The sequence below is a fragment of the Wyeomyia smithii genome, chromosome 2, assembly GCF_029784165.1.
Source record: "Wyeomyia smithii strain HCP4-BCI-WySm-NY-G18 chromosome 2, ASM2978416v1, whole genome shotgun sequence".
In the NCBI taxonomy this organism is placed as follows: domain Eukaryota; kingdom Metazoa; phylum Arthropoda; class Insecta; order Diptera; family Culicidae; genus Wyeomyia; species Wyeomyia smithii.
Window position 1 is genome coordinate 91,844,712 of NC_073695.1, and position 15,288 is coordinate 91,859,999.

General features: G+C 37.9%; 1 protein-coding gene across 11 annotated transcripts in view; it reads left to right on the forward strand.

The window, feature by feature from the left end:
• The window catches only part of LOC129722324 (potassium voltage-gated channel protein Shab), a 207,125-nt gene that overhangs the window by 109,378 nt on the left and 82,459 nt on the right, over positions 1–15,288 (forward strand). For 10 of the 11 annotated variants that reach the window (XR_008727591.1, XM_055675679.1, XM_055675678.1 and 7 more), the window contains exons 3-5: positions 4,900–5,360; positions 5,818–6,222; positions 14,658–15,192. Coding sequence is in view for 10 of the 11 variants with exons in the window: in XM_055675679.1 (XP_055531654.1) it covers positions 5,137–5,360; positions 5,818–6,222; positions 14,658–15,192 (1,164 nt within the window). In the remaining variant the exon portion in view is untranslated. Of the gene's footprint in view, positions 1–4,899; positions 5,529–5,817; positions 6,223–14,657; positions 15,193–15,288 lie in introns of those variants that run through there. The other variant, XM_055675686.1, reaches the window with a different exon arrangement.

The following is a 15,288-nucleotide window of genomic DNA, read 5'->3' on the forward strand; positions in this document are numbered from 1 at the left end:
CCCTAAGGTTTAATCTAAATAATTACTTAGGTATTGCTATTTAAATCGCAGTAGCCATATGAATTGAAACTTAAGGTTATTTGTTTTCATAATCATTTTTGGTCTTAGAGAACCTCCTCCAAGTTTTATGTGTTTTGGGTCTTCAAAAATAAGACTACAAATTGCTGTTTTTTGACATGGTTGGGAGAGACGGACACTTGGGGTGGGGAAGATGGACACTACGAAGGTAAAGGTGGACACTCACAAAAAAGATGTAGTACGTTGAGTATTCTTTTGATTTATGTGTTGAGTGACGGCCATGCATTACTCTACGTTATTAGAGTCCATCTATACATCACGTGAACAGTTTGAGAGGATTCTCCGCCTATATGGCCTGTTCTAACTGCTAAGTGATTAATATCTGCTGGCTTCTCTCGCGGGTGTACTTTGTGAACATCTGTAGTAGGTACACAACAGATGCTACATGTGAAAATTCTTGGAAAATCCGTGTGTCCATCTTTCCCTACCTTAGTGTGTCCGTCTTGCCCGACCTGGTTGTAAATTTTTCAAACGATCGTAGCTCTTCATCGGAACATCGAAAATCTGCTGGATTTTCACTAGAAAACCGAGGAAAGACTAATTAATCACTTTACTATTGTGAACAAATGAAAACACGTGAGTTTCACGAGTTTTTCACTATTTTCCGTGGAGTAAAACTTACATCAGATTGCGCGTTCAAGAAAATATTCTTTGTTTTACTCACAAATTTGACAGTTTGCTTGCTGAAAACCAATAATGCAACTCAAAAGCATTAATACACTATAAAGAAGGTATTCGCATCACTCAACTATCATAATACATTCTAGTTTGTGAAATATTAAAAGTGTCCATCTTACCCGCAGTGTCCGCCTTTGCCTACTTTCCCCTACTATTACCAAATCACTACATGTGCCTACACTGCTCATTCTGATTCCCAACATGTTTACGGATTCGCTTAACAACCTTTCGAATATACTTAGCAACCGTTTGCTGATAACCGCTAAATGTCCAACCGCATCTTGCTTCTTAAACCCACAAAAAATAACGAACCCAGAAAAAAACTCGTAATCTTTTAAAATAGAAAAAATCAGGAGAATAAAAATTATGAGTTTTTGAGTCTTCAAGTTTCATCTTCTACTATACTGCCCCTGTTTACATAGTTGACGTAACAACCAACACCATCATTGCGAGAAAAACGCGTTTTTGTTATTTTAACCCAAATCATTATATTGAGATACAATTTCAACAAAATAGTCTGTCAATTTTATGAAGATTGATGTTTAAAATATGGCCCCATGGATTATACGAGTCGGCCCGTGGTAATTGACCCAGAAAAACCGCTACGCCAGTTTATGCGAATAAACATGTATTATTCTCGCAGATTGTTCGCATAGCTTAGCGTAAAAACTTGACTACTTCCTACTCTGCCTCGCAGTTGATTCAGTTTTATCAATCGTGTTTCGGTCAAACGTCAGTTCTTGTCCATCGGCAGTTTCAATTAGAAAAACAAGCACAATCCTATATTTCTCAAAAGTTTCAGAACAAAACGGTTTTCTTTTTGTTTGTAGTGTATGTTTCGTAGGGAAAGGAAGCTGAATCAACGAAAAAGTACATTTTGGTCATTTTGGCTTTTACGTCAACTATGTAAACAGGGGCAGTATAGACTGTTCCGAAAATTATAAATACATCTTCTTTCTTGAATAAAACAAAAAATCACAGGATTTTTCGGGTCATTTTATTCTGAAATATAGATAATAAGTGTTTTCTTGCCAGTTTCAATTCAAGTTGGGATTATTTTTCGTAGGATACGCGAGTTCTCTAACTTTTCTCTTAACACTACTCATAAGCTTTTGCACAGTGTGTTCTCCAACCATTTTTACCATTTTAAGCCAATCTTTTTTAATTTTTTCAACATTGGACAACATTGGTTTGACATATTTCCTCAGCTTTGCCTTGGTCAAAGCTTAAAAAGTTTCAATAGGGCGAATTTCAGGGCAGTTTGGAGGATTCATCTCCTTTGGGACACATGTGACATTATTTGTTTTATTTCACCCTAGTGCATCCTTAGAGTAATGGCAAAAAGCAAGATCGGGCCAAAAGATTGGAGGATTGTTATGCTGCTTAACCATGGGTAACAACCTTTTCTGCAAACACTCTTTCACGTAAATTTTACCATTCATTGTGTCATTCGTAATGAATGGACGAGATATTTTTCCACATTCACAAATGGCCTGCCAAACCATTACCTTCTTGCCGAATTTTTCGGTGTAAATGGCTTCCACTGGTCCAGGGATATCCTTTTCCTTCGGATATGTATAAAATTGCGGTCATGGCAGACTCTTTAAGTCCAGTTTTATGTAGGTTTCGTCATCCATGATAACACACCCCATTTTTTTGGTCAGAAGTTTGTCATAAAGCTTCCGAGCTCTCGGTTTCATAGATTCAGCTTGTTTTGGATTTCGTTTTGGCTGCTTCTACTTCCGACGGGTCTGCAGACCCATTCTTCCCTTGGCACGCATAACGTTACTCGTTGAGGTTCCAAGCTTTCTCGCCACATCTCGTACTGATACTGAAGGATGCCGCTTGTGGTATTCCTTAACCTTTTTGTCCATTGTGGGATCAACAGGCCTGGGTTTTCTACCACGTCTTGGGGCATCAGTAAATGTGCACTCTTCACAATACTTCCGCAATGCGGTTTGAACTGCTCCGACACTTATACCTTCTTCTCTGGCTAATTTTCTTATAGAAAGACCACTCACGGTGCCCCATTTGTGCACAATTCGCTTTCTTTGCTCGGAAGAAAGGCCATGCATTTTCAAAATTCGCACTAAATGTTAGAAAAAATGACAGCATCTGTTTCTTTTGGATGTAAACAACAGGACGCAGCCAACGTTTGGTTGAATACTGCACGTTTTTTGAAATGACGGTTGATCGTTAGTGTATTTATAATTATCGGAACGGTCTATAAAGAGGTTTTATCTTCTACTTAAGATCAAATACGGTTACAGAAAAATGTCATTACTTTGAAGAAAAAAATCAATAATATCATTTATAGTATTAAAAAAAATTAAGAGATAGGGAGATTATACATTTCAAAAACACATATGGTTTTAATTGTGAAATAAAACACAAATGCCTAGAAGGTATCTAAATTGGTTTTAATAATATCTCAGGACTGCTATTCTCCGTATCCCATTGGATCCCACTGACATTCCTTGATGTTATCAATCAGCTAGCTTATCAGCAGCCTATCTTCAACCGCCGGTCGGGACTGGATCAACGGCGTCACGTAGTAATTAACTATATTCCGCCAGAAGAAAATAAACAGATTCTGCCTTAGGACCCAATCTTTAGTATGCAGAGTCCCTTATTACCGGTCGGTGAAACTTCAATACGTTTTGTGTTATGCCTAGACCAACAAAGCTCTGTGCTCAGGGACAACATCCACTCTATCTCACACAGTCAGGACTTTATGCTGGCTGGAAAATGGTGGTCGGTAGAACCTCTATCGGAGTATAAGCATAAATGTTGTTGGAATGAAAAATTACCCTGAGCTAGCGAAAACAAACATTGGATAACAGTTTGTCAGCTGGTCGTCTCCTGTCTCAACGGTTGTTCCTTCGTACCACTTTGCCGATTGTTTGCTTTGTTGTGCAGTTCAATTTATCAGCTGAAGCGTTTACCCGGGCTGTCATAGATTACAAAATCGATAAACCGGATGCTGCTACTCAGTAAAGCCGCTTACCATGTTCTGGATAGGCGTATCGTTTGCACTCTGTAAAGTGCAAACTGTTGTACGAAGTGCGGGAGTACTATAAACTTAACCGTTAGATTATAGTAAAGATAAAATTTTCAGTCATCAACAGTCGTGAAGAGAAATCATCACCTCAAATAATACATTCAATTGTGTTTTAAACTGTAGATGAACACCCAACTGCACAGCAACTGTGCGTGTTTTCATGTAGGAATTTAAATCAGCAATGAGCAGCTGTAAATGTCGGTAAAAATTGGAACATCATTTAAAGTCCCCTAAAATGCTCCTTCCAATGATACATACCTGCATATGTTCACCTCCCACTTTCTCAGCATATCAACGAGTGCTAGACATTACCATTTTCCAGAAGCAATGTTGTACGTCGCCAAGTGTGCATATGCTAATGTGGCGATGCTATCGAAATAACAGCGAAAAGCGACAACTGCTCTGTTCGATAACTTAATGTGGAAATCAATAAACTTCGGATTCGAAAAACGTGGAAGCATTAGGAAATGTGAGATGTAAAAGGCCCGCACGATGGAAAATCGATATGTGCTAATTGAAAATTTATGAGCTCTTCTGATTTCTTACGTGCGGATGTACATCCGGTAGTTTGTGCGGTGGACACATGCCGGTTGTGACCTAAGCTACCACGATAAACTACTTATAGTATAAATAGTGCTTCTTGATTCCCTTCCACATGTTGATATATTTGTCGATGATAAGTACTTCAATCGTCTGCTCAGATTAAGCTAATTTTAAACATTGATTTTACGGAAAATCAAATCAAGCAGCAATAAAATCATTGCAGATAATGAAACAATTTAGTAGAATCGGCATGGCCTTCATGCCGAGAAATATTACGGTCAACTCAAAAGCAATCGAGATAGAGTGATCCAGTTTATTGAATTTCATTTCTTGTATTAGGCACAAGCCTATTTGATAAGATGCAGATAAAAAAATCACAAAATCATGTTCAAAATACAGGTATTAAGTTATAGACCAACAGCTAAGTAGAATTAATAATATTGTATAATCACGTATTTTCAGTTCAATATTATTAGCAAATTTAAAAAAAAAATATCAACTCTCATCTAATAAAACCAAACTTTTGGCATCTTTTTCAGATTGACCGCCCTCAATCCCGATACGCCTTGGAGAACGGTCTGATCAGTGCACCTGAAGTTTCGCAAAGTGTTTGGAAATAGCCCAGTGAGTGTAGTAGTGAGTGATAGAAACGCAGATTGATATGTGAATGTCTGTGGCGGACGATAACGCCGGATAACGGCGGCGAGAGCCAAGAGTTTGCGTTGCGGGTGCTAGCGCGTTGCTTACCGCATAACAAGAACTAGAACGTCTGGGCCATGTCAGTGACTAAACGTCAACCACCAGCAGCTCTGTTCGAATTGCCGCTGTCCATCCAGTTACCGTCGCCCTGGTCGCTGTCGCTAACGTCGTTAAGCCAATCACCTACATCTCCTTCGATACGATCGGCCTCACCGTGCCCGTCGGTGTCGCTGTCGTTGCTGTTCATTCGCAGCGGTGTCCTTAGGAGTGGCAAAAAATCCGCTACCCTCCTGTCGTTAGAGTTAGGCACAAGTTTGCTTTGTCCCGAGTTCGATAGCGTTTACGTGTTGCTATTATCAATACTCATACTAGTGACCGATTTTTGTCCCGTAAGCATAGCGATTAAGGATGGCACTAGGCAATCCAGTTTTATGAGTTGAATAGAGAAGATGTCTGGATTCATGTAGCGGTGAGTTTAGTCTCCTAGAAACAATTAGAGTGTATTCTTTTTCTCTGTTATCCACTAGTATTTTTAATATAACATTTCGATGTTGTAGGGCATGCCAGCTATTTTCTTCTATATTGTAGTGTAAAGAAACAGATTAAATATTGGGAAATTATGGATTGCAGTAGCATCATAATTATTAATTAGTTTGGCCCAAGTGTAACGACTTAAGCAAGGTCCAAATGAGTGATATCTAAATATTTTTGCGTCCTTCCTCTCTCTAACTGCTGCCTTCGTATATGTGCGTTACCAGTGGCCCTATGGTGGGCGATCGCGACCGAGAGCGTGAAGCGGTGCGCTGGGAACTGGGGGAAACTACGCCACCCCCCTTCAACAATGGTGGACCGGGAACCACAATGTGCAGCGGTTCAGCAGCGCAAGGTGGTAGCTTTGACGATGGCGGTACTACCACTACAACGAACATCGGAGGCATGGGTGGAGGTGCAGGTGGCGGCAGCTCAGGAGGCCTCGGCGGCGCTGGCCTCCCGAGTGGTGGCGGAATGGTTGGCGGAGGAGGACCGGGCGGTGGCACTTCGGGCGGTGGAGGAAGCTCGAAGGAAGTCCGCTACGCGCCGTTCCCCTTGCAGTCCCCGTCGCATCCCGCCTCCGCAAGCTTTGCACAAATGTCCCAGGCACCGCTACAAAGGGCACATTCCAGGTTAGTAGAATCATTCATTTCTAACTATTGCTGAAACTAGAATCAACATGCTCAACATGGTCCTTCACAATATGCAATAACTCAATTTTCCGACGAAGTTTGAATACAACGCTAAAACAAAAATATTTCATACTCTGTTTTTGACGTAAGACTACGTCTTTGTTTTTTATACCGGTGTACATTCTGTATAAATGAATATAAAACCGGCTAAGAGGTGGTTAGATTTTAAACAGTGGTGCACTACATAACTACGTGATGAATTAAATTAAATAATATGTCATTGGATAGGAAAATAGCTGGATAATTTGGTAGTTCGTTGGTTATTACTATTACTACATTGCTCAGCGATAACAATTAATGAAAAGTTTCAAGGTCAAGTTTCCGTTAGTTTTTGAATAGCCTTAACTTTATGAAAAATGAATCAATTTTGAATCAACAGGTTTTGTTTTACTGGAAAAATTTGATATTTTCGCAGTATTATCTGCAGATTGGATATGACCGAAGGACACTAGAAATGTTCTGGATTTTAGGAGAGTGTGTCAAAATATATACTTTTGCAACGCGTGAGACTTTTTCTGACATTTTGTTTAATATAAGTTCATATTTTACCAATAACTAGAAATCATTCCAAGTTCATTGATACCCAAAGATCGAAAATCCGTAAAGGAATTATTGAAATATGAATTTTTTAAATAGGCGTGTTGTTGTCTATCCAAAATGGGTTCAAAATCATTAGAATACGAATATTTTGAAAAATGTTGAGATTGAATTTTTTTTTTCAAACTTAACCTTCTTGTTGGGTAAGGAAGATGAGTAGGTAGCACCCTCGCAGAACTCAATGAAACTTTGTGGGTATGTAAGCCATACTGAACCACGCAACTTTGCAAACTTTTTTTAGAACATTTATCTGTAATTACATATAAAAAGGTTCGAAGTATTTAAACCTCTTTCTTATGAATCAATATATCTTAAAAATGAGGAGAGATAGAGAACGGTTTGTCAACGGATAACTTCTAGAAAATTATCTTAACTTGAAAAAATCGGTCATCAAAATAAGTTTTTTTTATATATAGACAAATTAGTTTCCTTGCACTACTAGCACTTAAGTCTGTCAAATGCGCTTCCAAACTTGTTCGGAAATGCATTGAAACTCTACGGCAGCGGTTCTAAACTTTTTTTCGTCCGCGTACCCCTTAGCGATATTTTTCATTTCGATTGTACCCTCCGCTTGAAATGCTCTCGCAGAGTGTGATAGAGTAGAGATAGATCATATTGTGGTAGTCTACTTCAGGTTTCAAATTGAACTATGATTTGTTTGCTTGTTACAGTCATGTTTTAAGAGTAAGCAACAACATTTGAAGTATTTTAAAGAAAAATTGCTTTGTCCGCCATTACTGATTTTTCTTTCGCGTACCCCCTGAAGGCTCTCGAGTACCCCCAGGGGTACGCGTACCACAGGTTGAGAATCACTGCTCTACGGGAACTCTCCAGGCAGAACTCAGTTTTTCTGTTTTGGGTGCCCCGACATTGCGGAGTCGAGGGTAATGAACAAGCTGACTACCTAGCAAGACAGGGATCAGCTCAGCGGTTTATTGGCCCCGAGACGTTTCCGAGTACGTCCAATTGCGCTATCAAAAGCGAAATACTAACTTGGGAAAGGCTAGAAATAGCATCCCAATGGCAACAGGTACAGCCCAAGTAACACACAAAACATGTTAGAAAATAAGTAACAACAAAAGGAGTCATACAAGCGTACTACAAGCGCAATTGAAAACTTGTGTTATTATATTGTGTTTGAAGTTGTTTTTTATCAGTAATAAAACCGCATTTCGGAAACAAGCTCGTTTTTTCTGGTTTTGGAGATGTTTTTGATAACATGAGTTCAAGAATGACAATCACTATCACTTGGTCTTTTCGTAAGACATTACACCAGTACAATAGTCGTAGCATTCAACACCCTACTTAAAATTACTTGATCAAAATAATATTTAAATTATATGAACGATATCTATATTTATTCGAAGCGGGTCAAAACGCGCCATCGAAAGATAAACAAAACGCTTGCAGTGTAACCAATATCACTTCAGTTTTTCGTTATTGTATATCTAACAGCGTTTTCTAGTTTTGTTAGATTTTATATCCAGATAACGTTGAAACTATGCGAAAACAATTTCAATATTCAAGCGAAAGAAACAACTCTTTTTGAAAGATTGAATATTATTTTTTGTCATCATTTTATAATCAATTAAAACTGCCACTGATAAAAGCAATTCACGATCTAGTTGCACTGCGCAGACACAACACATTTGCGCATGCGCTGGTTAACAGGTGTCATAGCAACAGATTTGCGCATTGCCGTATTGGTACTCGAGATGTATTTTGCCACTTAATTATATCAAGTTGGCTTGCTTTCATGCAGTTATCGCTACTTGTTCTACTAGCCATCATGTTTTGCGCTTTTCTGGTGATATTGATGTCATGGAATAGATAACGTCAACTATTCTATACCAACGTGTGTTACTAGGGAGGGTTGTAGACAAGCTAAAAAGTTAATCTATCCGAACCCCGGAACCGCCAGAAAGTTACTTAGTCTAAATCATAATGAACTACGGATAACCACGGGACTCCTTACCGGACACTGTCCCGCTTTTCATCATTGAAAGAAAATCGGTGTAGTGTTGAACGACACCTGCCGATTCTGCAAATCTGAACCAGAGAGTTCAGAGCATTTGCTTTGCTCTTGCGGAGCTCTCGCTTCCTCTAGGTACAACTTCTTAGGAACTTACCTTTTAACTCCATACCAAGTATGGAGCTCTAATCCCAAGCAGGTTATTAGTTTCATCAACTATGTTGTACCTAATTGGGGTAGGGGTACTGGGGGTAAGACCGTCACCCCTGGGATTTAACTAGAAAACGCTAATTAACTTGTTTTGGAATATGTGAAGTGTTGATATTTAATATTTTAGACATTTTAAGATACATCGAAACCACCGTGAAACGTCAAACGTCAAAATAATAGACAAACGGATGTAATTTTTCGTGAGTGGAACTTAAGCTTTAATTCATTTGAAAAGACTAAAATATTTTTTCGTTGCTCTACAATTTATTGCCTGTATTGTTAGCAATCACAGGAATTTGATCTGAGGTAATTTGATGCGATAAATTTGTAGAAATACTTTTTTTTAAAAAATGTGTGCTGTCGAGGTAACACCGTCACCCGGTGAGTGGGGTGAGCCCGACATGGTCTGAAGCTAGTTGGATGTTACTGACACATATTTCACATCTATTATCGATGTCTCGCTGCTAAATAAAATAATTAATCGACTTAGAACCATGCACTCAAGCTCTTCTGTGATTTATGAATGATTCCAAGGGTTAGTAGAGGTGTCAAATGTTCTGAATCAAGTCACAAAACTGACCGCTTTCCCGGTGGTATTTGGAATATGCTCCGGTGTGGTCAATGTAATCCTGGCTTCGATTGAACTAGTTAATAATATGATTCAAAGTGCCACATGATAGGCTTGCCGAGTATCGAATTCTTCCATTGTTTATACATAATGTTCACCGGAACTTGTTCCGGCAATCTCCCCAGAACCAGCTAACCGACAACAACCAAATTCAACAGTAACATATAGTAATGTAAGATCTCTCATTTGGCGGTTTCCGAATTCAAATTGGTTCAGTTAATTCGAGTAAATTCATGAACAAACTTAGGTGCCGGTGTTACCCCCAAGGGGTGCCGGTTTCACCCGCACTGGTTGCTAAACGTCGTTTTTATCTTGGTTTCAAAACTTCACTATTCCTTGTAAAATAACTGTTTGAAAGTACTGAAAGCTTTCATATCTTGTAGAAAACAATCTGGGCAATGATTCTGTGAAAGAAATATAACAATATTTGCCATCAAGTCCTACTAAAGAATCATTTTCCTTCGGGGGCCGGGCTTACCCCCAGTACCCCTACAAGTTTACAACGAAACAGTCCTACTCCATCAATGAGTACGAGCAATCCGTAAGCTGTTCACAGCAATCGGGGCCAGCCACAAAAGACAATCAGCAAGACTGTCGCAGTGGTATTTCAGTACCCAGTGCCCTTCAGGCATACAGTATTTTAAAAACTTAGTTTCTCAAAACTCTTCGGAACAAACCAAAGTGGGCACTCTTAAGGAAACAAAGTTTTTCTAACAAAAATTTTCTCGTGTACCTACTAGGTACTAAATAGCCGAACCGGTTGCGTCAAATCTCGTTGCGTCACAATTTGTTGTTCATTCAATTGATTCATAAAGTTATAGGCATTTTTAGAATTTTGCCTGTCTCAATCATTGTGTATATCCCCTGTATATTATGAATAAACACTAAATTGCAGTTTGCAAAAAAAAGGAACGGAAGGTCATTTTTTATAGAAAGTTAAGTTTTTAAAACAAAATTTATTTAACATTTTCCAAAATATTTGTATTCTAATGATTTTAAGAGATTCGAAAAAACATTTGCAATCAAAAACTCATAATAATTAACTTCCTACATGCATCTGTTTTCAAATTATTTCAAATTTAGGTTTAGAAAGTTAGGAAACTATTACTAATTTTTTTATCAATACAAATACAGTTGAATTTTCCTTGAAGTTCATTTTTCGTTCAAACTTAAAATTAAAAAAAAAGTTAAGTTTTGAAGATTTTTTTCATTTTCAACTTTTAAAAGATTTACTCTTGAATTCTATCGATGGAATATGATTCTAATAATAATTTTCAAATTATAAAACTTTTGGTAATAACCTCCTTAATGCAAATTATTTCAAATTTAAGTTTAGAAAGTTAGGAAACTATTACTTATTTTTTTATCGACACAAATAGAGCTGAATTTTCCTTGAAGTTCATTTTTCGTTCAAACTCAAAACTATTTCAAAACTTTTGATAAAAAGTACAGGAAAAGAAGTAATGTAAGGCATTTTTTTCCATAAAAGCTTAATTTTGATGAATTTTTACATTTTCAACTTTTAAAAGAATTCCTCTCGAATTCTATCGATGGAATATAATTCTAATAACAGAAAATAAAACGATAATTTTCAAATTATAAAACTTTTGGTACTAACCTACTAAATGCATCCCTTTTCTAAATATTTCAAAATTAGGTTTTGAAAATCTCTTGTTTTTAGGTTTTCTGGTCGTTCTTCATCTAAGAAATTGGATGAATTAGACAGGAGTTATGGCTATGTTCAGATTCATGGAGATATATTTCCACGGGTTAAATTATTGAAAGGCCGTAAATTTTCGATCCAATCTTCTTACGGGTAAAGAATGAATCATGTTATATTGAACGTACATTTCAACCATTCTATGTTGGTTGCTGGAGAACGAAGAATATGAAAATTACTTCTGATGAAATCTAACTTACGCCGGAACACTGCTAGTGTTGGCAAAAAAATATTTTCAGTTTTGAATTCCCCGCTTTTAACACATTTTAAAAACATTCTAGCACCTTAGTGTTTTCGGCAATGATGGTGATCGGCGATAAAATCGGCGATAAACATTCGAACTTTTTCAACGTGTGAGTCAACTTCGTCTCTCAGTCGGTTCTAACATTTATCGTACGATATGCCAGTCCGAGTGAACCAATTCGGAGATTCTCTGAGATAATTCATTCTCTCTCAGAGATGGAATTTCCAATAGCTCTACAAACCGATGATTCACTCTGATATAATCCTGATAGAATCCAAGTGTCGAAACAAAAGGGAAGAATCGCGAGACGATAATTATCGGAAAAGTGAAGCGATTGCGATCTCTTGAACAATTATCCCCCTATCTTTCCGAGTCGCAAGTGTTGACAGTAAAATAGGTGTTTCATCGTTTAACAAAATGTTGCCTGCTGTTGTCATTGTCAACTCAATGTTCTTTTGTTCGTCGGTTTTATTTGCATCGAAGGTTTGTTCGCTGATGTATGTTGGCCGATACCGTGCTGGATCGAAATCCGTACACCTAAGCACATGATAATCTTCGACGGTCAATATAAAATCAAGAAATCACATATTGCTTTAAACTGACATGTTTACTTATAGGTTTACTAATATTTTATCACTATTTTCAAGCAAAATGATTAAAATCACTCCGAAACTCGAAAAAATCATGTTTAAATAGGACATGTTTTGAATCGAAATCCGTACACAGTTTTTTGTCTGAATCAAAGCCCGTACACTTTTGAATCGAAATCCGCACACACGCGATATAGACTGGATCAAAGTCCATATAGCAATAAATCAAAATCCGTATAGATATAGAAGTACAAAAATGAACATCTTTTAGTCATAATTTATCAATTGGTTTCTAAGCACGGTTTTCTTATTTTGTATATCAGCTGAAATAGTGCAATTTTCGTAGCGTTTCGTTGCGGTACCGCTTATCGTAGTAACCGGAACACCAGAGTCTCTCGAAGCTTCCCGGTACGACTTTCCCTTGCGCACACCAGTCACAGCTCCTTCGAAATTGTTGGTCGTATATTTATACTTGTTTTCTTCCATTATATGCTGTAAACAAGAAGAAAATTCAACAATTTCTGCATGATACACACGCTGTACGGATTTCGATTCAAGCAATTAACAAGGATCAAAATCCGTACGGCACAGTTTTTGTTGAATTAATACAATTTACACTATTTACCAGTCAATATACAGCTCGAAAATGACAAAGACTCACCTTTTCTATCAATTTCAAGAAGATTCACAGAGTAAAACACGTATATCCCACTTGAAAAACGTTTTCATCTGAAGAACGTTTTCTTAGTAAATACTCTAACGATACAACGAAATGACAACTGAAACCGATACACGATTGATTTTTTATTTTTAATATTTTTGTTTCATGGCCTACTGACGCATAGTTTAATTTAACAGAAGGCCAACAGCTCAACGGACATGTACATGTAACTATCATATGAATTTTCATTTTTATAATGCTTGAAACTGAAGATAAACGTCAAGGTGTACGGATTTCGATACTGTACGGGTTTCGATCCAGCACGGTATCAAAGTTTTTCTTAAACAAGCAAAAAACCTGCACAAATTTTGTAAAAAAATCCGCAAATATAAACAGATTCGAAAAAAGCTTGCAAGCTATGCACAAAGTAACAACAAATATTTTCCATTTGAAAAAAAAAACAAAATCGGAAACGGACTCAATTCTGTAAATCTGGTATCCCTGTTTTGTGCTGCCTTTTAGTTGGTCTAACGCTTGCAGTTTTTTCTCTCTGAGTTTTTGGTTTGCGATACAATTTTACGATTATCGGGACACCCTCACTCACAAGCAGTGATGCCACATATACAGATTTATCTGCATTTATACAGATTTTTTGCGTATTTATCATACAGATATCTTCATATACAGATTACAGATTTTCTGGAAATACTACAGATTTTTACAGTTTTTTTTTTTTTGGTTTTCATGGGGTCGTAAACTAAACTTCTTCATTTAGTTGAAAAACATAAATTATCTCAAATGCGGTGGAGCGTGTCGGAGGCCTCTGCCATGGTGAACGCGAACGCGAGCGATGGAGCGAGAAACTTGCCGTGGGTAAATGAACAGCCGTAAAGAGAACTGTTTATTTACCTACGGCAAGTTTCTCGCCCCATCGCTCGCGTTCGCGTTCACCATGGCAGAGACCGGAGGCTTTATTATATTCATATGCTACGCAAAAACGTGTGCATGAATGAGTCACGAAAAAATGTTAAACAAGCTATATTGAATTTTTTTCGAGAAGGATATGTCCAGTACAGATCCAGATTTTTATACAGATTTTTTGAAATTTTTCCAAGGTGAGAAGATTTTTTGGGCTCCAAAATACAGATGAAAATGTGGCATCACTGCTCACAAGGTGATTCGAACCAAAAATTTTCGTTCCACGGCTCGATCGGATCGGGAGACGATAATGAATTACCTTTTGAAACCGAAGAGAGAATCGAGAAAGCGTATGAACAAGCGACGATAAACTCGCATACAGTTAACAGGCTATAAAGTTCACGGAGTATTCTTTCGGCAGTTTATTTGTCACACAAGTTCTCTTCTCGAGAGACGATACAAAACATCGCGTATTATGCGTGATCAGAATCCAATAGGATTCTCTCATGATAATTCTCTGATACGATTTTAACCATTCTTGGTTTTCGGTAAAGTTGTTAGGCATCTAAAATAATAATATAATGGTCTTTATCAGGAGTAACAGTTACCTCTATATTTTGTACAGCGATAAAGAGAACACACGATGGCTACACAGTATAACATTTTACTATCTACAGGCATTGCAAAATTCTATGAAAATTGGTATATAATTCGAGCAAAGCCGTAAAAATGTGACCGAGTAAGGCAGCGCTTTTATCAATTTAGTGTAATTTCTAGCCAAAGACCAACCGGTTGTAAAGTTGATTCCAATGAACATTTAATATTTTTCCCACAGATCAATGTCATCAATACCACCGGAGCCCTTCATGATAATGCGATCGAAGGCGCTCAACCGACGTGTGCTGATCAACGTAGGTGGCGTAAAGCATGAAGTCCTTTGGCGAACCCTCGAACGACTACCGCACACACGACTAGGGAGACTGCGCGAGTGTAACACGCACGAAGCAATATCGGAGCTTTGCGATGATTACTCATTAATAGACAACGAATACTTTTTCGATAGACACCCAAAGAGCTTCAGTTCCATACTTAATTTTTACCGCACCGGAAAGCTTCATCTGGTGGACGAAATGTGTGTGCTGGCGTTTAGCGACGACCTCGAGTATTGGGGTGTCGACGAACTGTATCTGGAGTCTTGCTGTCAGCATAAGTACCATCAACGAAAAGAACACGTGCACGAGGAAATGCGAAAAGAGGCGGAAAGTTTACGACAACGGGAGGAGGAAGAATTCGGCGATGGGAAATGCGCACAATATCAAAAGTACCTTTGGGAACTGCTCGAGAAACCGAATACTAGTTTTGCTGCTAGGGTAAGCATGTGGCTCCTCTGCGAACGTTTTCATTCAATAACGAAATATTTCATCATTTTATCTACCGTAAATAGCATCTTTTTTTCAGGACTCATT